Raw genomic sequence first — 25,570 nt, 5'->3', positions numbered from 1 at the left:
GGTTCAGGTATGAATCGAGGTCAAAAAACAACCTTAACAAGCTCGCCCATGCGCAGCCGAATCCTTCTCACCTGCCATTGTAAGTTCTACCTATTAGCGGCGTGCTTTCCCCGTAAATTATGACACCTTGTATTGAATCCATCTCAAGATCTCGTCGCTCAAGGTGCCTCCAAGAGCTCGGATTACGTGACTTTTTGGGTCTAGAGGCGGACCTCAGCGAGTTGCTCTTCAAATCCCCGACTGTAAGATCCGTTGTGCAAGGCTGGCCAATCAAATATCAAAAGACTGTGTTCATGAGATCATTCTTATCTCAAGCTTTAAAGAACCCACATTGCTTGTGCTCTTGCGAGGGTGGTGCCCAGATGTTCCTCCATCGTAAAGTCTTACCATTGGCAGTCTTGAACCCGAGGATGCAGATCGAGTGGCTCACCGCACCTGGTTCATGGCCCGGGACGTGGCGCTGGTCGTTGCCACGTGCAATTTGGGGACATCTATAATTCGAGCTTCCAGCCTATCCAGCATCTGATGGTAAGGAGCCGAGCAAATCGGCACGCTGAAATCTGAGGCTGAAGCTGGCGGGTCCATCAGATCTACTTTACGTCAAACAAAAGTATGAGACACGACGCACGGCGCGCCTCTCTACCCTCCATGTCAATTCGTCTCAACAATCAACATTGGGATTGTAGACTGATCTCGTTCGTCTCAGGGATTATGGCCTGGCATCCGAAATTGCTCATCGTGTCGGACCTTGATGGCTCTTCCAGAGTCGGGCGGCAGGGATGCTCGCCACGAACCACGGCCACAACCGGCCAGGTAAGCGTGTTCAGGGGTCGCCCGGCCGAAAAGCCGCCCTGCAGGTAGGATGCTGATCCCCGCGATAAGCTGAAGCGAAAGGCAGCTGGACAGCTATCGATGCTCGGCATTGCGACACGAGAGCGAGGCGGCGGGCCAACGTGATCAGCAGTGAGACAGGACACCACCCTTGCCCCCAAATAAGTATGAACCAACAGCAACAGAGAACGTGCTGGATCATCGCTCGATCTGCTTCAGATCAGGAATCTGGGGACCGCCAAGAAAAGACATGAGTGGAGTGAAAGACAAGGAAGGAGGCGGTCGGAGCCAAAGGCAGACAGGACGGGGAGGCGGAGTCAGAGAGGGAGAGGCCGAGGGAGGCTGAGGCTTGGAGGAGGAAACTGACAGATCACGACATTCGAGTCACGCGGAGAGAGGCAGGGAGGGGGAGGGGGAGGGGAAGGGTTTGGAGGCCGCAAGTTGAGCAAGTTGGGGCCCATGCTCCTTCGTGCATGCATGCATTCATGCTCCACGGCCGGCGCAACATGCGGGGTTTGCAAAGTGAATGCTCGAACCGCAGCTGTTCTCGACTTGATAGAGGGGGGCTCACATGCTCTCTTCGTCTCACCACTCTGACCAGACCAGTGCAGTGTGTTTGGTCGTTTGGCTTCGCCGACGCCCGCAAGACCAACCCCAAGATTCATCGGCAAGGGGAAACATTTGATGGTGAGACGATTGATTGCGTGAGAGAGAGGGTGTGAGGGAGAGGGTGTGAGTGAGCGATGCATCTCTCTCTCAACTCATGCCGCGGGGCGGCTGGCATCCTGGGCCATGTATACTCTGTCGTACAAGATGGCGCCTGCTGTCTCACCGGCCCACCAGCGTCCAGACCAAGCTGACGAGAAAGAAACGAGTGATGGACGCCATGGCAGATGAAATGTCGGTAATCGGGGATGGCCGGCAGTCATCTGAAGGGGGCAGCGGGTGACACAAGACCACGACGCGACCGTGTCAAGGTCGATGTGCAGGGAGACGATGGTGAGGCTCGTGACGGACGACGCCGCGGGCAGGGCACCTGTTACCTAAATGGCTTGGCATCCTGCCCATTTTGTGCCACCCGCGAAAACAGTCCGATGGTGTTTTGGGTCGCCGTTTGTTGTTGTGCTGTAGGATGTACCTAGCGCCGTAACGGAATGGGGGTCGTAGGGGAATGGCAGCCGACAGTAGTGGAAGAGCAGCGGCGCAGTGGTGCACAGAGACCCTGACGTCATTTTACAGGGCTCACCGACACCTGACTTTGGCGGCACGAGCTGGGCTGGATTGGCAGCTGCAGGGTTGCGTGGCTCAGAAGCACGTGCAGCAGGACGATCAGATTGCGGCATGCCTTCGTACTGGTAGGCTCAGTTTGGTGAGGGAGATCAGTACCTGAGCAATGGCACAGCGAGGGAGAGAGAGCTGCGCGCAGCAGTACCTAACAAAGCAAGCAAAAAGGAACAACAAAGTCGTCCTCGAACGTCCCGGGCGGCTGGGCTGGGCTAGCCTTTGGGTGCACGCGGCCATGCCACATGCCACTGTCTCACCGCCCGAAGGTCATGGTGCGCCCTCTAGGATCTGGGAGCGTCCCCGCCTCTCCTTCTGTCACCCCAAGGTGCAAACACCGTCCCAGATGTCCCCACGGCAAGTCGTACCAAACTGAAGGGTGCCGGCGTTTGGAGTGAGTTTGTTTAGTGGTGCGATAGGCAGGAGGAGCCAGTGAATAAGCATGAGGATGAGCAAGAGCAACCCCAAATTGGGGGGCCCCTTGGATGTCAAGGATGTGCATGCGCCTCGATGACTCCACCTTCTCCACCGTCGCCCCCTCCTACCTGCCCGCCAACCCTTGTTCGCCTGGACGCCTTCCCCTCTCACCTGCCAGCCCTCCGTCTTTGCCTGCCTGCTCCTCGGCCCCCTACCCTGCTCTTGCCTGCAAATGGAGGGCGAGCACTGAAAGAGCAACCTGGACAAGGTGCCTGCCCCCGCCTGTTCTGGTGCTCCCCCCTCCTTCTTCTGGTGCTACCTGGCCACCTAGGCCAAGGGTCCTTCCTCGTCTTGGCACGATCTGGCGCCACATGCGCTAGACTCGTAGTCTTGGCTGACTCGAGCTTATTTTGGCTTTGTACTCTATCTTGTCCCAAGTTCCCAACCGCTGGCTTCCCTTCTTTTATCTCTTCCACCGCCCGCTCGTCCCGGTCGTTGTTGGCACGTCGGCCCTCCGTCGTCTTGCATCCTACCGTCTACAGTTCACCTCCCGACCCGTCACCCGTCACAGCAAACTCGCATCGCCGAGCGCCCTCTGCCCAAGGCCGCCGCGGCCACCACCACCCGTCATGTCGGACGACGGCAACAGAGCGCCTCCCCAGGGCGGCGTCATCGAGGGCGCCAATCCCTCCGAGTACAACCCCAATGATCCCATTGTCATCTTCATCATCCAGGTAGGCGCCCATTCGCGACTTCTCAATGCAAAACTCCGGACCAAGACTGACGTGTGCGTGCCCACCCCAGGCCGGCATGATCCTCATCGTCTGCCACGCCCTCCACTGGCCCCTCGCCAAAATCCGCCAGCCTCGCGTCATTGCAGAAGTTATAGGCGGCATCGTCTTGGGCCCTTCCGTCATGGGTCGTATACCAGGCTTCCGCGATGCCATCTTTCCCTCCGAATCCATTCCGAACCTCACATTGGTCGCCAACGTTGGTCTCGTCCTGTATCTCTTCATCATCGGCATGGAGACGGACGTCGGTTTCCTGCTGAGCAACTGGCGCATCGCCACCTCCGTCTCTGTCGCTGGTCTCGCCTTTCCCTTCGGCATGGGATGTGCCTTGGCTTGGGGCATCTACAACCAGTTCTCGGACGATCCCGGTATCCTGCACATTGACTTCCCTATTTACATGCTGTTCGTTGGTGTTGCCATTGCCATCACGGTGCGTTCTTGCGCCCCGCTCCCGCCCCGCCTTCTGCGCCCCGAATCCGCAGTGCTGATGATAATATCATAGGCTTTCCCTGTACTCTGCCGTATCTTGACCGAGCTCAAGCTTCTCGACACCTCGGTTGGTGTCATTACGCTTGCGGCTGGTGTCGCAAACGATGTCGTTGGTGAGTGACAGGTTGCGGCGAATCAACGGTGGGGAAGAGGAACCACACTGACTTTTGTCTCACTTCACTTAGGCTGGATCCTGCTCGCCCTCTGCGTCGCCCTCGCCAACGCCGGTAGTGGACTCACGGCAGTATGGATTCTGTTGTCTTGCGCCGGCTTCATGCTCTTCCTCATGTACGCTGTCAAGCCAGCCCTCTTGTGGCTCCTGCGCAAGACCGGTAATATTGAGGATGGACCCTCTCAGAGCATGATCTCCCTGATTCTGCTCATTGCTCTCGCCTCGGCATTCTTCACGGCTATCATCGGCGTACACGCCATTTTCGGCGGTTTCATGGTCGGCCTGATCTTGCCCCGTGAGAACAGCTTCAACATCAAGGTCACCGAAAAGCTCGAGGATCTGATTGGCGCCCTCTTCCTGCCGCTCTACTTCACCCTGTCTGGTCTCAAGACGGACATTGGTCTCCTCGACAGCGGCATCGCCTGGGGCTACGTCGCCGCCGTCACTTTGACGGCCTTCTTCGCCAAGGTCATGAGTGCTACCGTCGCTGCCCGCCTCAACGGCCTCGTGTGGCGCGAGTCGTTCACGATTGGTACCCTCATGAGCTGCAAGGGCCTGGTCGAGCTCATCGTCTTGGTAAGCACTGCACCCCCATCGACTGCACGTTAGTTTGCTAATACGGTGTAGAACATTGGTCTGCAGGCTAGGATTCTCAGCACCAGGACGTTCACCATTTTCGTCGTCATGGCCCTGCTCACGACCTTTGCGACGACGCCCATCGTCTCCTTCCTCTACCCACCTTCGTATCAGAAGAAGCTTGCCGCGTGGAAGCGTGGCGAGATTGACTGGGATACGGGCGCGCCTCTGGGTTCGGCTGCATCAGGCTCGGACAGTGCCACGGTCAAGCCTGCGACGACTCGTGTCCGTCGCGTGCTCGTCTACCTTCGCCTGGACAACATGCCTTCCATGCTCAACCTCGTGTCTCTCTTTGGCAAGCCCGCACTCCTTGGCCAGCAGACGGCAGCTGACGAAAAGACGGTGGCCTCGTCCGAGGCACATGCCATTCAGCCGGCTGTCAAGGCCCACGGTCTACGTCTCATGGCTCTGACGGATCGTGACTCCTCTGTCATGACTGTCTCGCAGGTCTATGAGTACAGCCGTAATGACTCTGTCGTCAACATTTTCCGCACTGTCGGCCAATTCCTCAAGATTGCCGTCTCCGGTGAGGTGGCCGTCATGCCCGAGACTCGATTTACCGAGGCTCTGCTCGCCAAGTCGTCCGACATTTCGTCCGACCTTCTCCTGGTACCCTGGAGCGAGACGGGCAGCTTGACCGACTCGCAATTTGCCACGTCGGAGAGCAAGCTGACATCAACTACGTACATCAACTTTGTCAAGTCGATATTCGCGTCGACGCAACACAATATTGCCATTTTCTTCCCTCAAGGAAACAGCACGCAGCCTACAGCCGAGCCAAAGCAGGAACGCTCCAAGCTTATGCGAGCCTACTCATTCAGCGACCTTCACGATGACATACCCGCCATTCCCGTCACCAATCGATCTCACCACATCTTCTTCCCCTACCTTGGAGGCCACGATGACGACTTTGCCCTGATGCTAGTTCTCCAACTCTGCGAGAAGCAGGACGCCACCGCCACTATCATTCACGTCTCTGCCGACTCGGCTCATGCCAGCGACGACGATGTGCCGTCGTTCATCTCGACCAATGCGGACAGGTCGGTCGCAGCACGCATCAAGTACGAGGCGGTCACGGCAGCGAACCCTGCCGAAGTGGTGCTCAGCCGCGCGAAGGAGGAGATTCGTGTCGATACCAGGGAAGTGACCTGGCAGAACCTGGTTGTCCTCGGCCGCCGCGCCGAGAAGTACGTCGGCGACGAGGTCAAGGACTGCCTCGGCGCTGCCGCGGCCAACTTGATCGCCAAGAATATCAAGGCTGATCTTTTGGTTGTCCAGGCCAAGGCCTCGGGAGTTTGAGCGCTATTTATGTCACGCAGAGGGTGACGCGCTGGGAGTTCAAGGGTCAAGACCCTGCTTGGTATCTTGTACGGGATAGCGAATTTGTTTGGTTTCTTGTCATTTACGTTGGATGACACAGACTGGGGACATTGGTGTCTTTGTGGGCATTGCATTATTGGTAGATGTGAAGGGCTACCTTGGATACACGCTGGAGTTAGCGCCCGAACTGGGTTGATGACCAATTCATCCTATTATACAAGCCGTTGCAGCCTGCTGCATGGTGACATTGCTGTGCAGCAATGTCAGTGGTAATACACGAGATATGATTTCTGCCACATTATTCTAGCCTGCCTGGCTTACACGGCCAGATTTCTCTCTTGCTCACAGACGGCTACTTGCTGTGGCGACTGGCCACCATCCTGTTCGGGACTTCGGATATTCACTTCCTCTCCGTTCTATACAAGTTGGTGCCACCGATGAAGTATTGCACGGCCGGTATCCGCTATGGACTGCCTGCGCGCAAGCACGCCACATGCCCTCTCGCCTCCCCGCCTTCTATGTATTGTGAGCAATATCCAGCCGCTTACCGCGCTGGATCTCGGCCCGATCATAGAGGCTTTTCGGGTCTCCTGAGTTAATTACCGGACGAGAGAAGCCGTCGTTTGGCCTTGATGCTTGGTAGGACCTATCGGAGTCACGCCGAACAGATTGGGCAGGTAAAGGTAAGCTAAGTGATTTGGCTGACCTTGCTCGAACCGCCGCCGACCGGGTGGCCCAGCTAGATGATATGATGGAGGGTGTTTGCCCCAGACAAGGGTTGTTTAGCCTGGGGCCTAGCCGCTTGATCAAGGAAGTTGCCCCAGATTTCGGGAGAGTACCGTGGTTGACAGAACCAGCCGTGTCAGCTGTGGTTGCATCCGTGTCTGAAAAGAGCAACTCCCGGATCGACATGTACCGCTGCCCTGGATCGCACGACCAGGAGAACTCAAAGAACAAGCTTCTCCGGGTGCGCAGATCATAAATAAAGAGCATGACACGAGCATTCGAACCATGGTGCAGCAGAAAGAAGGTCTTCTCACCCAGTACCACTGCCCTTTCTCCTCCTCTCATCCTTCACCATGAAGCTTCTCACGCTCCTTGCCCTCGCGGCCACGGCCACGAGCCACGCCATCTTCCAAAAGGTCTCCGTCAACGGTGTGGACCAGGGCCAGCTCAAGGGCGTGCGCGCCCCCTCGAGCAACAACCCGGTCCAGAACGTCAACGACGCCGACTTTGCCTGCAACAAGAACATCCAGCACAAGGACAACAACATCCTCACCGTGCCCGCCGGCGCCCGCGTCGGCGCCTGGTGGGGCCACGTCATCGGCGGACCCCAGGGCTCCAACGATCCCGACCACCCCATCGCCGCCTCCCACAAGGGCCCCATCATGGTCTACCTCGCCAAGGTCGCCAACGCGGCCTCGGCCTCGTCGACGGGCCTGCAGTGGTTCAAGGTCGCCGAGAACGGTCTCAGCGGCGGCAAGTGGGCTGTCGACACGATGATCTCCAACGCTGGCTGGTACTACTTTGACCTGCCGACCTGTGTGGCGCCGGGTGACTACCTGATGCGCGTTGAGCTGCTGGCTCTGCACGGCGCGAGCGTTCGTGGCGAGGCCCAGTTCTACTTTGAGTGTGCACAGTATGTGTCCCTAGACTTCTCTTGCCTCTCCATTGTTTCACCGTCACGTCTTCTGCCCGTCACGTCTGCCCGCCAACCTCACCGTATGTCTGTCACAGCATCAGCTAACAAGCCCAGGATCCGCGTCACCGGCTCCAGCACCAACACGGGCTCCAACTTTGTCTCCTTCCCCGGCGCCTACTCGGCCACCGACCCGGGCGTCCTCATCTCCATCTACGGCAACACTGGCCAGCCCGACAACGGCGGCCGCACCTACGCCATCCCGGGCCCCAGGCCCATCACCTGCTCCGGCAGCCCCGCCGCCCAGCAGCCCGCCCCCCTCGACACCTCCCCCCTCGACGCCTCCCCCTTCGACCCCGCCTCCCAGCTCGCCTCCCAGCTCGCCTCCTCCTTCGTCCGGCGGCGGCGGCTCGGCCCAGCTCTGGGGACAGTGCGGCGGTAACGGCTGGACGGGACCTACGACTTGCGCGTCTGGCACGTGCAAGGTTTCGAGCGAGTACTACAGCCAGTGTCTGCCCTGAGAGCAGTTGCGAGACTTTGAGCGAGTACTCCAGCCTGTTCTTGTCATGAGGGGCGGGTGAGGCGCTCGGGGCATAACGAAGGACCCGGCGAGTGAAGACGAGCAATGCCTGTTCTAGTGTACATATCTTAAAGGGACGTATATAGCCGAGGACCCAGTCCCTCCTTGCAAATCCACACATACACTGTACCGATGAGGGGTCCCCCTCTGGATCCTGTTGGCTCACGCTCAGATGTCAGTCCTCTTTGGCATGTACACAGCAATTCTCTTCGGCTCGGTTTGACCCCTGACCCTTGCAAGGCGTTGTCGCGGAAGTTTGGTACCCAATCACGGACGCGGCTTAGATGACCTCGATATTGATCTGAGGGGGCAGCGATTGCCGACGGAGGGTTGGTCCCGGTCTCGTTGGGGATGTGACGCGGAGGAACTCTATTTGGCAGCACAGCATTTTTTATCCCCGATCGTGGAGCGAACGCTGTTATTCATTACTCTGGGGTGTATATACTATATCATGAAACTATAGGAAGCTGACGCCATTGCTGGGGGTCTTCATCGGAAGGCTCCCTTGCTGATTTCCTCGCTGACCTCCTTTAGTTGATGAGCGGCCCATTCGAAGTCCTCCACGTCGAGGTAGACCTGCGCGCTGAGGCGCGCATACCATCTGCCCGTATGTACAGAAATGGGGATGAACGTCTTCTTCTGGTCGACGAGCCACTTCTGCGCCCACGCGAGTGCCTGCGCCGTTTCAGCCGCTGACACGACGGCGCCGTCCCCCTCGCCGTCGGCCGCCCTCAGGGGCAGCCAGACATTGACGAGGCCGCAGTTTGTCAGCGTGCCAGCTTCATTCTCGATGATATCCGTCCCGAGAATCTCGGCTGCGCGTCTGCCGCCCTCCTTGGCCAGCTGCCAGAGGTACGCGACGATGCGCTCCTCCCCACCGAGGACCTTGTCCCGCCACGCGAGCGCATCCTTGATCATGAGAAACGACGTGTTGTCGACGGTGCCGACGAACTGGAAGTTCTCCTCAAACGCCGACTTGCCCGGCCCGCGCGGCGGCAGCGGGTTCATCCTCGCCCGCGGCCGCGGCGACACGTACCCGTGGCTCGTCGGCAGCGTCGACGGCAGCAGGTGCTGGTTGCGGCGCGGCACGTGGAGAAAGGCGCAGCCGCGCGGCACGTGCAGCCACTTGTGGCAGTTGGAGAGGACAAAGTCGGCGTCGAGGGCGGCGAGGTCGAGGGCCACCATGCCGACGCCCTGGGCGCCGTCGACGAGGCTCAGGACGCCGAGGTCGCGGCACGCGCGCGTCACGGCCTCGTAGGGGAACCGCACGCCCGGCAGCGACGAGACCGTGTCGAAGAGGGCGACGCGCGGCGTGCGCCCGGCGGCGCGCGAAGCGGCCACCGTCGCGCGGAACCGCTGCTCGATGGCGCCGTCCGTGTCGGCTGGGTAGCGCAGCTCGATGACGCGCTGCGACACGAGCGGCTTCGTGTCGGTGATGTAGTCGATCGTCTTGCCGCAGCCGCCGTAGACGGTCGAGAAGGAGATGATCTCGTCGCGGCCCGACGGGTTCCAGACGAGGTTGTGCAGCACCACGTTGACGGCTGTCGTGGCGTTGGCCACGAGCACGATCGTCTCGACCGGCGCGTTGAGGAGGGCGGCGAGGGCGGCGCGCGCGGCGTCGAGGTGCGCTGGGTACTCGTACCGCGTGTAGAGGTCCGGCACGGCCTCGGCGCGGAGCTGCAGCGCAAACTGCTTCTCCTTGATGACGCGCGGTGTCGAGCCGAAGGAGCCTGGGCGTTCGTTAGAGAGCCTCTTGGCCGGGCGAGAGGCCAGGCGACGTACCATTGTTCATGTTTCTCCATTCAGGATCGAAGCAGAATTCGTCCCGGAGGCCTTTGCCGAAGTCTCGGGGGCCGTCGAGTGTCATTTTGCTGAGAGATGAGGTTGGGACGCCCTCTCCCTGCGACTGTGCGCCAAGAGGCGCAGGGTTCGCCGTGGACGACTCGTTGATGACCATTTTGGAGTCGCGTTCATGCAAATGAAGATCTAGGTCTTCTCACGGAGATGAATCCGAATGGATTGGAAGCCATCGACCTCGTCTGAGGCCCAGATGAACTGGCATTGTATTTAAGCATTTGTCCGCGCCGGCCCAAGCCAGCCGACGTCGGACCAAAAGTGACTGGAGATACGGTGACTCGAACTGTGCTCTGTGACTCCAGCATGAATGAGGGGCAGACGTGTCTTCAAAGGGCGCGCCGAGGCGACCGACGGCACGAGGCTTGATCCGATGGTACCCGCCCATGATGGTTCCGCTCTATCTACTTATTGCTGGAGATGAGGTTATGCCAGATGACCAAGACATGCTCATGAGAAAGTCGCAACTTCTTTTGACCGGTTATTGAGTCTGGATGCGTGTTCTGGTTTGGACGTTGTGATGGCAGGCCGTCAATCCATGTCGACCGTCACTGACTCCTAGCCTTGGCACTGTTGGCCTCAGGAACTGATGACTCCTACTAGCTTACTAGCAGGTGGAAAATCACCAAAGTGAAGCAATGAACCGGAGCTCAAATTCATAAGCCTGCAACCACTGCAGATCGACTGAACTTGAGCCCCAGATCATGAAGACCCAGCTTCTCTGACGACTACTATGAGCCGAAGAGTCCAGACCTCCATGGAACCTCAAAGGTGGTGTACAACATTGCGTCTGAGCAATCCACAGCCAGTGAAGCCATGGTGGTGCTTATCCTCCCACATGGCCATCTGAAATGCCAATGGAGGCTCCCACCATCAAAATAAGCAGGCATGAGCCTCAGTCCAGGAATCAGACATCTATCCGCCGCCGCTGACATGAATGACATGAAGACCAGGAGCTGAGCAACCCTTCCACACTGTGGCTGGCCTTCACAGCAAACCACAAAACACCGTCCTGCACATGAGAGCGACCGTGGGATGCCGCTAACCGAGGAGGTGACCCAAGTGCCACCGGCTTACAGCTTTTTTTTGCACATCATGCTCCAATGCTTCGCTGTCTTCTTTGGATTCATTGAAGGATCGCCACGGAGCTCTCCTCGCGCTGACAAACAATGGCTTGCCCAGCACATTTGTCAGGGTTCAGGCGCCTGAGCGTCTACTGGAGTCTTCGGGTATATATCTGATCTATTAGCATTCCATTCTGCCACTTCTTGATCGACGCTAAATAGACACTTCTCAGTGCCACCTCCTCCTCGACTATCCTCATCCCAGTTAGCTTGACGTCACAATGGCCCTCCCAGCAACACACCCTGCCGTCGCCGTTCAGGCCCCCCGCCAGCCGCTGACCCTGCTCGACGTCCCGACCCGCGAGCCTCAAGCGGGTGAAGTCGTCGTCAAGGTCGATTGGGCTTCCATCGCGCCTTACCATATTCATCAGGCTGACGGCGGTCTCGTTATAGACAGCTATCCGTACATCCTCGGTGACACCTTTGCCGGCACCGTCGCCGCCGTCGGCCCCGGCCCGCACACGGGGCCTGAATTCAGCCTGGGTGACCCAGTCGTCGGCTACTCGTTCCGCAACGTCGACGGCGGCAAAGAAGCCGCTCTGCAGACCTACGTGACGGTGCCGTCGTTCCTCGTCGGCCGTGTGCCGAAGAATCTCAAGCCCGAGGAGGCTGTCACGGCGCAGGACCACGTCATCACCGTCATCCACACTGTCGTACAAGACCTCGGACTGCCGCTGCCGTGGCCCCGTCCCGCCGACTGGACGCCCCCCGAGGCCGACAAGCCCATCCTGCTCTGGGGCGGCGCGGGAAGCGTGGGCATGTACGCCATTGAGATTCTGCGCCACTGGGGCTACACGAATCTCATCGCCGTCGCGAGCAGGAAGAACCACGCGTACCTGCGGGAGCTTGGCGCCAAGACGTCTTTTGACTACCGCGACGACGACGTCGTCGAGCAGATTCGCGCCCATCTCGGAGGGCAGCCGGTGCCGTATGCCATTGACTGCATCGGACACTTGACGGGGACGCTGCAGCCGATCACCAAGCTTGCTGGCCGGGGGTCCAAGGTCGCCGTCATGCTGCCTGTCATTATCAAGGATGCGAGCGAGACGGAGGCGCCGGAGTATCAGATGACCAGCCCGGCGGAGCTTTCTGTCGGGAAGTGGGAGGAGGGTGTTGAGGTCTCGGGCGTGAGGACGCATTTCTACCTCGAGGTGAGTGGGCTTAGATTTACTTGTGGTGGTGCGATAACTTGCTGACGTTGACACAGAACGAGGAATTCAAGGAGAAGATGCAATCGGAGATTGTGCCAACACTCTTGGAACAAGGCGCCGTACGGCCGAACCCGCACCGCGTGGTGGAGGGAAAGGACCTCCTTGAACGGGTTGAGAACGGGCTCAAGTTGTTGAGGAACAAGGAGGTCAGCGGGGAGAAGTTGGTTCTCAGGGTTTCAGAGTGATGCTAGTGCTTCGTATGAAGAGGTGTTGTTGGTGTGAAGCGATAATTCTTGGCTGATGCCATTATCGTCTCCATCGGCCAGCATGATACGTCGGTTACGAAAGCCAGATTCTCAATCCACCAGACGCCACGAGTTGCACACTCTGTTAATTTAGGCCGTATGCCCGTCTAAGTCCTTGCTTCAGCCCACCGAATCCAACCGGTAGCTGTGCTTGCTAGCGTGGCACCCCAATCAAATACAACAAGTCAAATCATCAAACAACTAAACAAATAGACCGATTTCCTGTAATTAAATAACTAAATCTATAGTGTTTCGATATTTCGATATTTAGTAAACGTTTAAATACGTATTGCGGCCTGGAATATAACTATTCTAAGCCCTACGACCTATATAAAGGCTTATCCGATTAATAAAAATAATCGTACTATTAATAAGAAGGACTCTCTTATTAATAATACGATGCCAGAAAATCGACCTGTGTAGAATGGGAAACTAGAACGAGTGTATGTGAGTGCGCTTGGAAATAGTGAAGAAACACGAAGAATAGAAGGAGAATGAAGAATATCCTGAGATCGAAGGAAGGAGAAAGAAGAGAGACGTTCCAACCTCACCCCCCAAGCGGCTTGTTACTTATATCACAGATTTGAGGGTGGCTCAAATACTCTCCTATTCAGGGGGACGGGATTCCGGCGCCTATTAGCCTCGCTATTAGGACCCTGCGGAGCCACCCAGGGCCTGCCAAGCCAGGGGGCTAGCCAGGGGCTAGGAGTCACGAGAGAACGTATATATATAGGCTACGGACGGCCCCCTAAAGCTACGGAGGGGCAGAATTCAAATATATTCCTATCCTATACCTATATTCTAAACTACCTATAGACCTTATAGAAGACCCCTTTACTCTATTCTAAATAACCCTTTAATATATTAAATTCTCTACCCCTATAGAATAGACTATTAAGGCTTCCGATACTATATTAATCTATATATTTATTAATACGCTAGAACTTTAAAATCCGAATAATATAATAAAGACCTGCCCTAATTTATATTAATAGAAGAGTATAGAGGATACCGTTAGTGAGTATTATATAGCTATGAACTACTTAGAGTCTAAATTACCTAAATAGCTAGTTATAGGGTAGAAGAAGCTATAGCTATAGAGCCCTATTATTATTAGCGAAGAAGAGACTAATAAAAAAGAACGCTTAAAGAGACCTTTAGAATATATAAAGAAGCGAATCCGTATAGAATTACTATAGAAAGAGCTTAATACCTTTAATAGATTATAGCTTAGCGAGGAACTAGCTATAGTGCTTCGTAATTTCCGTAATATATTTAAAGAGGCTAGACTATAGTTTTATAATTTCTATAATATATTTAAAGAAGCTATATTATAGCCTCGATTTATCGAGACTTATATATTATCGCTTAATATAATTACCCCTTTAATATTATTTATTAGTATATATTATAATTAAGGTAGGAGGTATTAAGTAATAATTAAGGGTATAGCTTAGTTATAGAATAAAGAGATAATAATTAATAAGAGGAAAGGAGAGATAAAAGTAGTTATATCTCTAGAAGGAGATACTAAATCGAGAAATAGATCGTAGATTCTTATAGCCCTTAATAAGAGCTATAAAATAGTATATTTTTTATTTAGATCGAAAGTAAGAAGGTAGAGGGGGAATTAAGAAGAAGGTTATAATTAAATTAAAAGAAGTATTTAAATTAATCCTAATAAGAGTAAAATATATATTAGAAAATATCCGTTTTTAATAATTAAGAATATATAAATTAAATAAGAATTACTATATAAAGGGGATTTATAAGTATTATTAGAATTAGATAATTATTGTTATAGATAATGGCTACGGCTCTAGTGCGGCTAGTAATAGAGTCGGGTCTTGGGGACCAGGCAGGCGTCACGCCAGGAACACACAACAGATACTAGGTAGCTGTTCTGTAGGTGTAAGATAGATGAATTGGTCTACCTGGGTTGGAAGGCCACGTAGGCATATATATAGGTAAGTGGGCACGGGCCTACAAGTCAGGCCACGTGCCCTAGGCAGGGCCACAGGCCAGGCCACGTGCCAGGCCACAGGCGGCCTCAAGGCACGGCCACAGGGCAGGCCCTTCCACCTAGCTATTCGTATCAATAAGCCTATTTAGAGACGATATTACCTTTCAGGCACGAAAACTAAGTATACTAGGATATCTCTTAGTCGAAAGCCCTTATAATATATTATTCGGTATATCTAGCGATGAAGCCTTATACTCTAGATATAACTATAGAGCATTAAAGGCCTCCTTTCATTCCCGGTCATCCGATAGGCGCTCTTAGTTATACCGATCTCGCCTTCTAGACCTTAGATATCGCTATACCCCTCGGGTGAGTAGCGCCCTAGATTACAAATATAGCCGAACCGCAGCCGGGCATAACCGTATCGACCTATATCTAGGCGCGACGATCTAACACCCTCGCAGTCAGCCTACTAGGCTAACTCGTCTTATTAATTTGCCTTAGCTTAACGAAGATCCGATACTAAGCTGGTCTCAGCCTAGCTCGATATAACTTTAGATAAGACTTTTCAGGGTACAGGCTTACTAGTTACCCCCATAGTTATCTTTCCAGGCAGAAGTATCGCATATAATTAGCGAGAGAACGAGCAAGTAAGGGGCTAATCGTCCGCCCTTGCCAGAGTTAGAACTACAACGCTAGAGGCCTCAATTCTAAACCAAGACGGCACATCGCTTTACTAATAGCCTAACAGGACCCACGAGATCCGACGCATAATACAGCCGCTATAACATATCGATGATCATTACGCAGCGCCAGTCCGGCCTTACCTTAGTTCACATAGAAATGCCTTAACCGGGTACGTAAGACATTATCGCAGGAAGCGGTCGCTCGTATTCCGATAGATCCTAGGCCCAGAGCCACGAGCCACGAGCCACGAGCCACGAGCCACGTGAGCAAGCTAGGGGCATCTTAGCCATATAACTCTTCAGCAGCAGCGGCAAACTTTTAACGGCATAACCTTAAAGGACTAAGGTAACGACCGAGCAGTTCGACCGGGATCCCCGTTAAAGACATAGCTAGAAGACTAATTAGTAAGCTAATCTACCCTAGCAATGATCGTGCAATATTAGGGGTTCTCGGCAAGCAGGACGCTCCTAGCATCCAACTTACCCTAGGATTAATTATACTTACTAATCTTAAGCGTTTTAAGTACTACGAAACGCATCATCATCGATTAGATAGCATTCTCCTTCAGGAAAGAGCTCGGTTTTAGCGAGGGACGAGGTAATATTAATTAGTATTCCCGAAAGAGGGTATTCCTTAAAAGGGCATTTCCCTAAGCGGAAAGACGCAACTCTACCCAAATCCTTTATTCAAATCGGACCATCCTCCTTTACCTCTCATCTTAACGGGGCATCTCCAGCAAGATCGCCTATCAAATTCTACTTATATATAGCTCATTTAATCGTCGCTTCTATAAGGATATCCTCTATTACTATAATAAATCGGCTATTCTAAAATTATAACCCTTCCACTAAGAGCTTTAAGCTATCCCTATCTAATAAATCCCGGAGCCGAGCATTTTAAAGGCAAGAGACTTAATAGGATAAGATCCAACTTCATATCGCGGTCTAGCCTAGAATTAAGCGAGTAGAGTATCGACTTCTCCGACGATAGGTTTTAACTATCGGAGCAGCTTTCAGCTACTACTAATATAATCGATCTCATAAGAACCTATATTATACCGCCGCTAGAGTAGTATAGAAACCCCGTAATTCAGAACCATATAGGTAATTTCAGCTATTAAAGTAGTCCAGTTCTAAAGCAATTCTAGTAGATATATATACTAACCTCGTATAGAGAAGCAGAATAATAAATATATAGCCGACGATAGATCTATAGAGTTAGCCCCCCTATATTTAACTAACGCACCGAAATAGCGTAACGAGCTAAATATAAGTAACGCATAAATATTAAGCTTTATAGTATCGGGTAACGATAATTATTTCCACACTAACAGTACCCGCCATAGAATATCGCTAATTACGAAGCTAAAGGAAATATATCTTTATATAAATAACGGAGATTAATTAGCGGCTTATATTAATTCTTCTATATATAAAGCTAAGCGTCTCGATTCCCAGTCTCTACCTACTAATATTAGTAAATTAGACGCTTAGTAGATATATCCATCTTACTAATACGCTTAGCCCGAAGTAACGTTATACTTATAGAAAATAATGCCGGGCATAGTCTTATAGTAATAGGAGACTACGACGTTACTATACTAGCTCCTATTCGCAATAAGAACAACGTTTAGGAATCCCCGGTTAAGATTAATAAAGACTAACTTATAATCGACATAGATAATAGTGCTAATGCTTAAATTAATAAGTCTATCGAAGGACTTTAACCGGATCGAAACGGGGCCGACCTATTAATGCGGTCGCTAATAAAGAGTAGGAGATTACTAAGTTAATTAGGAAAGAAGTTATATAAGGCAAGGTATATTATTTAGTTCGCTAGTAGCTAACTCTTATACTAAAGGACGAGATTAATGCCCCTAAGCTAATAGGTAGGTTTAAGGCGAAGTTCGGGATAAAGGTAAGTATATATACGGGTTCCTCTAGGGTTATAGAGCAGACTCGCTTAACAAAAAGGAGGAGGATCGACGATAAAGTGAAAGTTCGTTATCGTCGGGGACGGCCTCGTAGAAGTGTGGCGTGACGGGGGTGTTCGATAGAGTAGCATGTCAAGGAGTCTTGTGCAACGAGTGAAGGGATCAACTGTTGGTCTGTTGGGGGTCTCTAGCAAGATAGAATAATCGATACCCTCCTCTAAACCTTAGTCCTGCGACCTTCCTTATAGCTATTTCCTCGCTGTGCTTGGTCCTCTCTTCTTGGTCCCTACGATCAAACGCCAGGCGATCCCCTGTTGGTCTCATACCTCCCTCGGGTCCTGACACATGGCAACAGTGAGAAGTTACTGCGCCCTCGACCACTTCATTACGCGAAGCGGATGACTCTCCCTTTCATCATATTTGTATACTCGCGACTCTGGCCTATTAATCGAATATAATCAAGCAATGTGGGAGAGCTTGAACCTCTGCGCCTTCACGCTTACACTCGCAGACGCTCCGGGGTTTTGCGAATCCCGTAGCTGCGACGAGTCCTTCGCGACTCAATTCCAGAATCAAGTTATCTCAATTGCATATGACGCCTGCTTAAAACATGTCAGTGGCCTACCAGGCATCTATGTGTCGTTGCCTTGGCGAGAAAGGCGTATCCAGAGTCACAGAAAATGACTTACCTCATCCGTGCACATGGTTCCGTTACGTTGGTCGGAGACTCTCGTTTGAGCCAATGACGGTAACGTTATATTCTCTCTGAATGACGGTCGGCGACCAATCACGTTGTGGTTCAATTTTTACATGGGGCGTTTGAGAGTGCGCGAGACTGGACGCTCGTGGTCGAGGGCATGGCATGCTGCAATTCACGTGTGGTATCGTGGTGAATATTGCGGCATGGTGTCTAGGCGAACGATAGTTTCTAGGAGAAGGCTATGGTGAAGTTTAGGTCTTGTGAAATGCGGGCCGAAGTGTGCCCTCATAATATACTAAGAACCAATATCAATACATTCTTTCCCGTGGATCGAAATATGTCCCTCTTTTGCTTTATCGCCCATCTCTAGAGGATGAATCCAACATGAGCGTCAAGTATTCGACACCTTTCCACCCTTGGATTAGAAGCAGGCCTGGAAACCTCGGCAGTCCGCACCGCCTCATTGTTAGCAATCATAGGTTGGCACTTACGATTCCTGGTCAGTGTATTTTTCTCTCCTACTTTTCAATATTGATACTCGCAGAGTCCCCAAGAATTGAGTCAGCTGGCTGTGTTATCCTCTCTGCTATCACACATTTCTGGGTGGCAAATATTGCGATGGTCTGACTATGTAAAGTGGTTCAGTCGTGGCGGCAGAAGCTTCGAGGCGCACCATAGACGTTGGTGCCGAGTTATGAAACTTAGGCAGATGGCTAAGCCCGGACGGAATCAAGCTCGAAGCTGAGTGCGCCATATCCATAGCCGCTACTGCTCCATCCGCCAGACAAGTCAGAGTGGACGAAGATGAAGAGTCCCCTGAATCAAATTTACCGCGCCACTGTCTAGTGTGATGAGGCATTGAGTATGGACCGATCGGTCTCCTTATCGCGGCATGTTGCCTGCTAGTCGCCTTGTACAGGTTTGTTTGGAGAGACTGTGGGGAGAGTCGTATCTCGCTATGAGTCTCTCCTGAGGCCGGAATTGACTGGAAAGTATCCTGGATCTCGAGTTCATTCTGACGGCTTTCCATATTTCCAGTATCTTGCCCTGACCCTAGGCTTGGCTTTAACGTTTGGCTCCTGTCTGTTACGTGACTCGTGCCAGCATTGTAATGAGTAGCAGAAGTGCTCCATCCATTTCCAAAGCCCCCCCCCCAGGCATCAATACCAGCCTACGATAGAACTTCCTGACTACTGACAGAGGTTGGAAAGGGGATTGCTGCTGTGGGCAGTAGCGGACGAAGCTTCAGATATGAGGCAACTGTACCATGGGCAGTGAATATGTTGCCTCCCTCTCGCGGTGGGTAGCCAGGGCAATTTAAACCGCGCCCGATACAATTGAGACCTGCGTGCAGTGAGCATGAGTGCTTAGAGTACACGTTGAGTCAAACTTGTGCTTACACTCTGGCCCTCGCTCGTGGCATTTTTTCTTTCTTCTGGGGCAACCAAGGTAGCCCGTTCGAGTACGATTGCTGAAATCACGCTTCCGGACCTTTCCATCAGATATTAGAAGAATATCACTAGGGCTTCCGGGGCTATATGACTCGAAACTTGCTGAGGACTTGGTCAGTAGCACTGGGCAGGAAGGCTGTGATGCTGGAGCTGGCGACCCAAGACGATCAACCACTGTTTGAAGATCCGGAAGGTTATGCATCTCGGCAATCGTCCCCTCCGAAGCCACTGAGTCTTCAGCTTGGGTCTGGTTCACTCCCATAAAGGGTTGGATCACCCGGGAGTCTTGGTGCACCGCCGAATCCGGAAGCAAGCCAGTTCTCCGTGCCATCTTATTGAGAGACCGCAGTTTGTTCGCTGTAGCACATGGGGCAACAACCGACGAAGGTGTTGGGCTCGTACTTGGTTCAAGGCTCGTGGTAGTGACCTGATCTGGTATTCTCACCGATTGGCGGATCCCGGACGCTGTGCTTGCATCCATCGACATAAAATCAGATGCGACAGCTTTATGCCTGGATTCTCGAGAAAAATTATGGCGATCAGACGGGCTTATGGTGTCTGAAACCCCCGAGATCATTGATACTGTGTCAAACCTTTCTTGTACACCCACCAAGTCAGCCGCGCTTTGTACAGAAGGAGACTGTCTAGCACAAGCAGCATGTACTTCTCTCACCATCGGCGGTGGTAAGCACAAGGCCAAAGTATTCTTGGGGATAGATCCAGTGGACAGATGTTCTTGTCTTGGACTTTAATATGTCTCTGACACTGAAGTTTGGGGGTCCTGCATGGCAGAGCACATGAGTTTTCGAGTCTCAAACACATATGCTGTATCATGCGAACCATAAGCGCCATTCGAGGCTGGACTCTGGTCGTCAAAGGACTGCAATACCCTGGCATCTTGCACTTCAGAAGCTTAGAATTGCCCTCTGCTGTCATCTGCTTTCGATTGCCGCCTGGCTATGGCAGGATGGAAAACGTCGGATACAGGTGTTTCTGAGCGGATGACCCTCTGTCGCAGTCTCAGAATGATTTGATTGAGTCAGACCCTCACTCTCCGACGGGGCAAGTGATTGGCGGCAATTCTTCACCAAAATCAGCGTACGTATAAACACAACCTCGAATATTTACGACACGTAAGAACAGATGCTTCTGTCGGAACTATAAGCTCGTCATGTGACCCTTCCCTCGCCGTCCTCATCCCCTCCAGTTCGGCTGCGAACTTTGAAGCGACATCGAAGCCAGAAGCTGGATTCCCGTCAGGCGCGTATTTGCCGAAAGGTTGGGTCTTGCTGGCAGGAAGCCATGAAAAAGAAGTGGACGAAGGGATTCGGAACCTCGAACCACGTCGCACTAAATACTCTTCATCCTCAAACCATAGCACGGGAAACCTTCGTTTCGTGACATGAGAACCGCCGTCTTCATACCCTGCCTTCCATCCATGGATTTTCTTTCGGCTGCTTTTGTAACAGAAAGGAACATATCCGCTCACTAGCCCCGAGGGAGCCAGCCATTCCTACGGCTTTGAAGTCACCCAAAGGTAGCACAAGAATAGCGTACCAGAAAGTTCGCCTAGAAGTTGATCGAGAGCCCCAGAGACCGAGGTATATTCTACCCACTACTGGGCAGGTGGTGCCCTGGAAGGAATCCTGTTTAACATCCACACGAGGCTCAACGTTGGGGGTGCTTCGCCGTTGTTGGGTTGGCTGACTTGTACAGTCTGTCGAGAGATTCGTCCACGTTTTCGACCGCGGGCCGATTTCTCGTTTGAGGCACCACGTTGTGATAATGAACCATATGGAGAAAAGCGATTTCAACTTTGGGTCTGCCGCGTCGATCGACGTACATCAGTATCACGGCTGTAGGACAGTTCAGATTGAGGTTTGCTGCCTGTAGCATCGTCGTTACGAGACGTGAGAAGTGCTGGCTCTTGCCTCAGCTGGCATCGTAACATCAGGCCCTGCTTGTGCCTGAGAGGTGCCTTTTCCTTCGCCATCTTGGTCGGCTGGGCAATGGATGTCTGTTCTGGTTTGTCACCAGTTCTTCCGGTAAAAGAATTGAGAAGTTCATGATTATGTAGTCCTGGGCCGCCGGGAAGAGGCAAGATATTCCTGATCTCCGAAGTCCGGAGCGACTGAGATGGAACCAGCGTGGATGAGGCAGAGGCGACACCACTGGCCAAATCATTAGCCACAGCGTTCGCTTGTGACTAGTCAGAATGGCTCTTGTCATTAAATGAGACCCGACGAGTAGTTACTCACCATTTGCTGCATCCGCTGCAGATACACTTTCGTCTGGGGTGGTTGGCGGAAGGATCACTGAGCAGTGAGCTGGAACTGAGTTCTTTAGAATCGTCTCCCACGATGCTGTAATGCCAATCAACTCGGCAACAACCGGGGCTTCCCAACGGCTTAAGGACGTGGGTTTCTTCGTTGCCGTTGCCACGAACGTTGCCAATCGACGCAAACGCTCGTTCGCAGCTTCCACCCGCATATTCAGGCTCGCTACCTCGTGTTTGTCAACCTCTTGCTCCTGTTATTCTAGGCTCTCTTTTCGCATCTTCTACAACTGCTTTGTCTTTGATCTATCTTCTGTTGAAGAATTGGAATTGGAATCCTTGCAGCAGCGGCAGCTTCGGTGGCGCTCTGCTCAGCAATCACCAACGCCGCCGTATCGGCATAATCGCGGGAGATTTCGTCTATTCGAGAATCAAGCAAGTTGGGATCGATCATATCTGCGGACAGCGTAAATGGGCATGCGTTAGAGCCAAAGGTAAGGTACGTGGAAGGAGGAAAATAAATGTCGAAGTGGTGCAGCCCACCGATTCACTTCTTACGATGTGAAGTAAGGTCTGCTCGTTGGTGCTATCAATGCCACCAATGCAAACCAACCATCTTGCATTGTTGGTTGTTCGTGCATCCGCTTGGACCTCCAAACCCTCTGATAGGTCTGATTGCATGCCAAGTCACCTCTAATCGCTACTTTTTTGTGGTGGGATCGGGCTTCACTTGCGAGAAAAGTCTATTGCGCCATGCACTGGATACGATCATTTTCAGTGTGAACTCTGACTTCACTCGTTACTTGTGGCAGGAACGGCAAGGTGAGTGATAGCGCTGAAGCAACCACAGTAGCTCAGGGTCGCGCCAGCGGGGTGTTTTTCGCGCCAGTGCTGTGGCAGCAGGGAGCATCCTCGGAGAAAGCTTGCATTAGGGTCGGTTGGTGGGAACAAACTTTTGTTTTGCTTCGGTGGCTGGCACTGTGCCTCGCGAACAGTCCAGTCGGCGCGATATCTTGCCGGATGAACTACCAAAACAGCGCTCAGCTGTCATGCGATGACTTTCAATCGGGACGTGACTGAATCGGTACTTGCCTGATTTTCGTTGAAGTACGGCATCAGATTGATCGTGGACAGGTTGGTCTTTGACGTGGGACGGCGCGACGCGAACTGGTGGATCCCATTCCACGTAGCGCCCCACCTACAGCCATGGCGAACGAACGCGACACGATCTATATTACGTCGGATGGAGAAGGGGGGAATAGTAGTATGAGACGATAGCTTCGATCGATGCGCAAGCCGAGCAATAAGGTCGTCGATAATCGATCTATCGATAACGAAGTCATCGACGATGAATATATTAATAATGAAGCGACCGAGGGTTAAGCTAGAAACGAGCCGACCGACGATATAGAAATCACGGAGCGAAGAGCTAATAGGCGCGGTACTAAACCGACGGTGCGATGACTAATCTCCGGGACTCTTAGAGGGCAGCTGGACGGAAGAGCGTTACTACGCGCTATAGAGAAATAGATGGAATTATAGACGAAGATTATAAAAAAGGTCCTAGAAGAGTCCTAGTTATAGTCGATAAGAATTAAAGAGCTCTAGAACGAAGTAGAGAAGCTTAGGAAAGCCCTCTATACGATTACGAATAAAACCTAGAGCCTATATACGAGCATCGAAATAGTTACTACGACGATCGCAAAATAGGATAGATCGGGGCCGTCCTATATAGATATTGCCCGGATACTATAGGCCGGCCAACTTAGCAATACGAGGCAGGCTACTATAACAACGCTACTAACGCTAATAGATATAGTCTTCTATATGATCGATATATCTAGGATAGAGGACGAATAAGGTAAATAGCTTATACCGGGCGCTATTTATACCCTTACGGAAGGCGAGGTCAGGGTAGACTAAAGCTAATCTAAGTAGCGTTACCTAGCTATAACTAAGGACCCGAAGAAGCCTCGAATTAGAATTACCTATAGAAACGAGCAGGAGCACGCTATAGTAAAATAACTAATAGAAGCCAAGCTACCTCGAGGAGCTAGGATACTACGAGACGAACTCTATCCTATTAAAGTCGACTATATAAGCCGTATAATAATCTTAGATAAAGCGAATACTATATAAAGAAAACGATATATAAGTTACGAAAGTAGGCTAGCTAAGTAATAGGGACGTCCCGAAGGCATATAGCTTAATAATTATATACCTCACGAAGAGAGCGGACGCGGAAAGGCTACTCGCGGAGGGCTACGCCTATATAGGAGGATAATCTAGGAGGACCAAGGTCTTCGAATCTCGTCCTCGCCTCGACTAGTGCTATAACTATTAATAGATAGGCCGCAGCTATAAAGCTTACTAGTACGACCGACCCTAGGTACACGGGAAATATACTAAGGAGGGGCACCACTATAGTACCTATACTAAGACTATCCTTAAGTATATTCCCTATAGAGGTCCCTATATATCTTTTAGTAGAAACTATAAGAAGCTCTTCCTATCTTTAAATAAATAGTACTATAACGCCCTAGCCCGGTCGTTACTAGGACACTAGGCAGGACACCCCGTAGGCGATTGGACGCGCTATACGGACCTATAGGATCACTTACGTAACCGTGATTAGATCACGATTCTTAAAATGATCCGGTTACTAACTATACCGTAACCTAAGTAATAGGATTACGATAAGAAAAGTAAGCTATTTAATATAGATTTATTAATTTAAGATAATAAGGATAGAATAATAGGTATATAAGGATAGGTATTTAGTATTTATAGATATATTCTTTCTTATAATAATAATTAATCTAAGTCTTACTTTATATCTATTATAATAAGTATATAATACTTTATAATACTATATCGTCTTAGAGTTATAACCTAAGCTTCTATAAATAGTAACCTTAACCCTTTAATAGTATTCCCCCTTTAGAAGCTATTAAGTCGTAATATTTTAATTACTCTTATTTAATAGGTTTACCTTATAATACTAAGTAATACTTATTATAGGAATAATATCTATTAATAGTATCGGAAATAGCGCTAATAACTTAGCTACTATAATCTAGGAGCTCTATTTAGAGAATGAATAGCTCCGAGCTTTAATATAATAATTTTAAAGCGGAATAAGTATAAAAGCTCTTCCCCTTTAATTATTCGATAGTAACCTTAAGGTACTTTAATCTTTTATTACCTAAGTACGCTAATATTATAAAGCTAATAAGGGCTAACTTAAATACTAAAGCGAAAAGGTCGCTAATACCTCCTCTTACTTTAAAAGGGACGCTTTATATTAATTCGAACCCTTTATTAAGGATTATTCTATTTATATTAAGAAAGAAGATATAAAGTAAATTATTTAGGATATCTATATAAATATAAATATATTCGAAGAAGCTATTAAAGGAGCGTTTAGGGACGTAGATAAAGAACGATAAAATGAAAGAAAAATCCTTTAGCTTAAATAGACTAAGCTAGCTATTAAATATATTATAGAGTTTCGACTCTTAGCTAATCGACTCGATTAAATAGAATCCGCTTTTATAGCCTATTTCTATAAAGGACTTAAAGATATTATTAAGGACGACTTTATCTAAAAGGATAGACTTAAAACCCTTACTAAATATATCGCTATAATTATTAAAATCGATAATCGCTAATATAAACGTAGAATAGAAAAGGGACGAAAGCCTATTATAGGACTATAGAACCCTTATATTCCCTATTACCGATCTAATTAAGGATATAAATATTAATACGATAAACCCTATATTAATATAGCTTAGGGATAGATTACTTATATAGGACTTATAGAGCTCGATAATATTAGATATAATAAACTAAAGGATCTTAAGGATATAAAATACTATAATTATAATAAAAACGGGTATATAGCTCGAGAATACTAGTAACCTAAGAAGCCCTAGAAACCCGTAAATAAACGATAACTTAATTATATT

The 25,570-nt window shown here is 50.9% G+C and overlaps 4 protein-coding genes across 4 annotated transcripts; 3 read left to right on the top strand and 1 right to left on the bottom strand.

Moving 5' to 3' along the window:
* Window positions 1–3,158: 3,158 nt before the first annotated feature.
* On the top strand, window positions 3,159–5,916 carry VDAG_04796 (K+/H+ antiporter 1; the record flags this gene model as incomplete). The annotated part of the gene is made up of 5 exons (XM_009654400.1): window positions 3,159–3,263; window positions 3,334–3,750; window positions 3,823–3,922; window positions 3,995–4,557; window positions 4,609–5,916. The coding sequence occupies 5 exons, from the start codon at window positions 3,159–3,161 to the stop codon at window positions 5,914–5,916; spliced, it is 2,493 nt and encodes an 830-aa protein (XP_009652695.1).
* Window positions 5,917–7,016: 1,100 nt separating this feature from the next.
* VDAG_04795 (cellulose-growth-specific protein) lies at window positions 7,017–8,018 on the top strand (the record flags this gene model as incomplete). The annotated part of the gene is made up of 2 exons (XM_009654399.1): window positions 7,017–7,576; window positions 7,694–8,018. 2 exons carry the CDS (start codon window positions 7,017–7,019, stop codon window positions 8,016–8,018), a joined length of 885 nt encoding a protein of 294 aa, XP_009652694.1.
* A 627-nt stretch (window positions 8,019–8,645) lies between these two features.
* On the bottom strand, window positions 8,646–10,113 carry VDAG_04794 (LolT; the record flags this gene model as incomplete). The annotated part of the gene is made up of 2 exons (XM_009654398.1): window positions 8,646–9,886; window positions 9,939–10,113. The coding sequence occupies 2 exons, from the start codon at window positions 10,111–10,113 to the stop codon at window positions 8,646–8,648; spliced, it is 1,416 nt and encodes a 471-aa protein (XP_009652693.1).
* A 1,242-nt stretch (window positions 10,114–11,355) lies between these two features.
* Window positions 11,356–12,530, top strand: VDAG_04793 (alcohol dehydrogenase; the record flags this gene model as incomplete). The annotated part of the gene is made up of 2 exons (XM_009654397.1): window positions 11,356–12,285; window positions 12,342–12,530. 2 exons carry the CDS (start codon window positions 11,356–11,358, stop codon window positions 12,528–12,530), a joined length of 1,119 nt encoding a protein of 372 aa, XP_009652692.1.
* Between the last annotated feature and the right edge of the window lie 13,040 nt (window positions 12,531–25,570).

This window comes from Verticillium dahliae, genomic scaffold, assembly GCF_000150675.1.
Source record: "Verticillium dahliae VdLs.17 supercont1.8 genomic scaffold, whole genome shotgun sequence".
Lineage (NCBI taxonomy): Eukaryota > Fungi > Ascomycota > Sordariomycetes > Glomerellales > Plectosphaerellaceae > Verticillium > Verticillium dahliae.
This window is presented reverse-complemented; position numbering and strand designations above follow the sequence as displayed.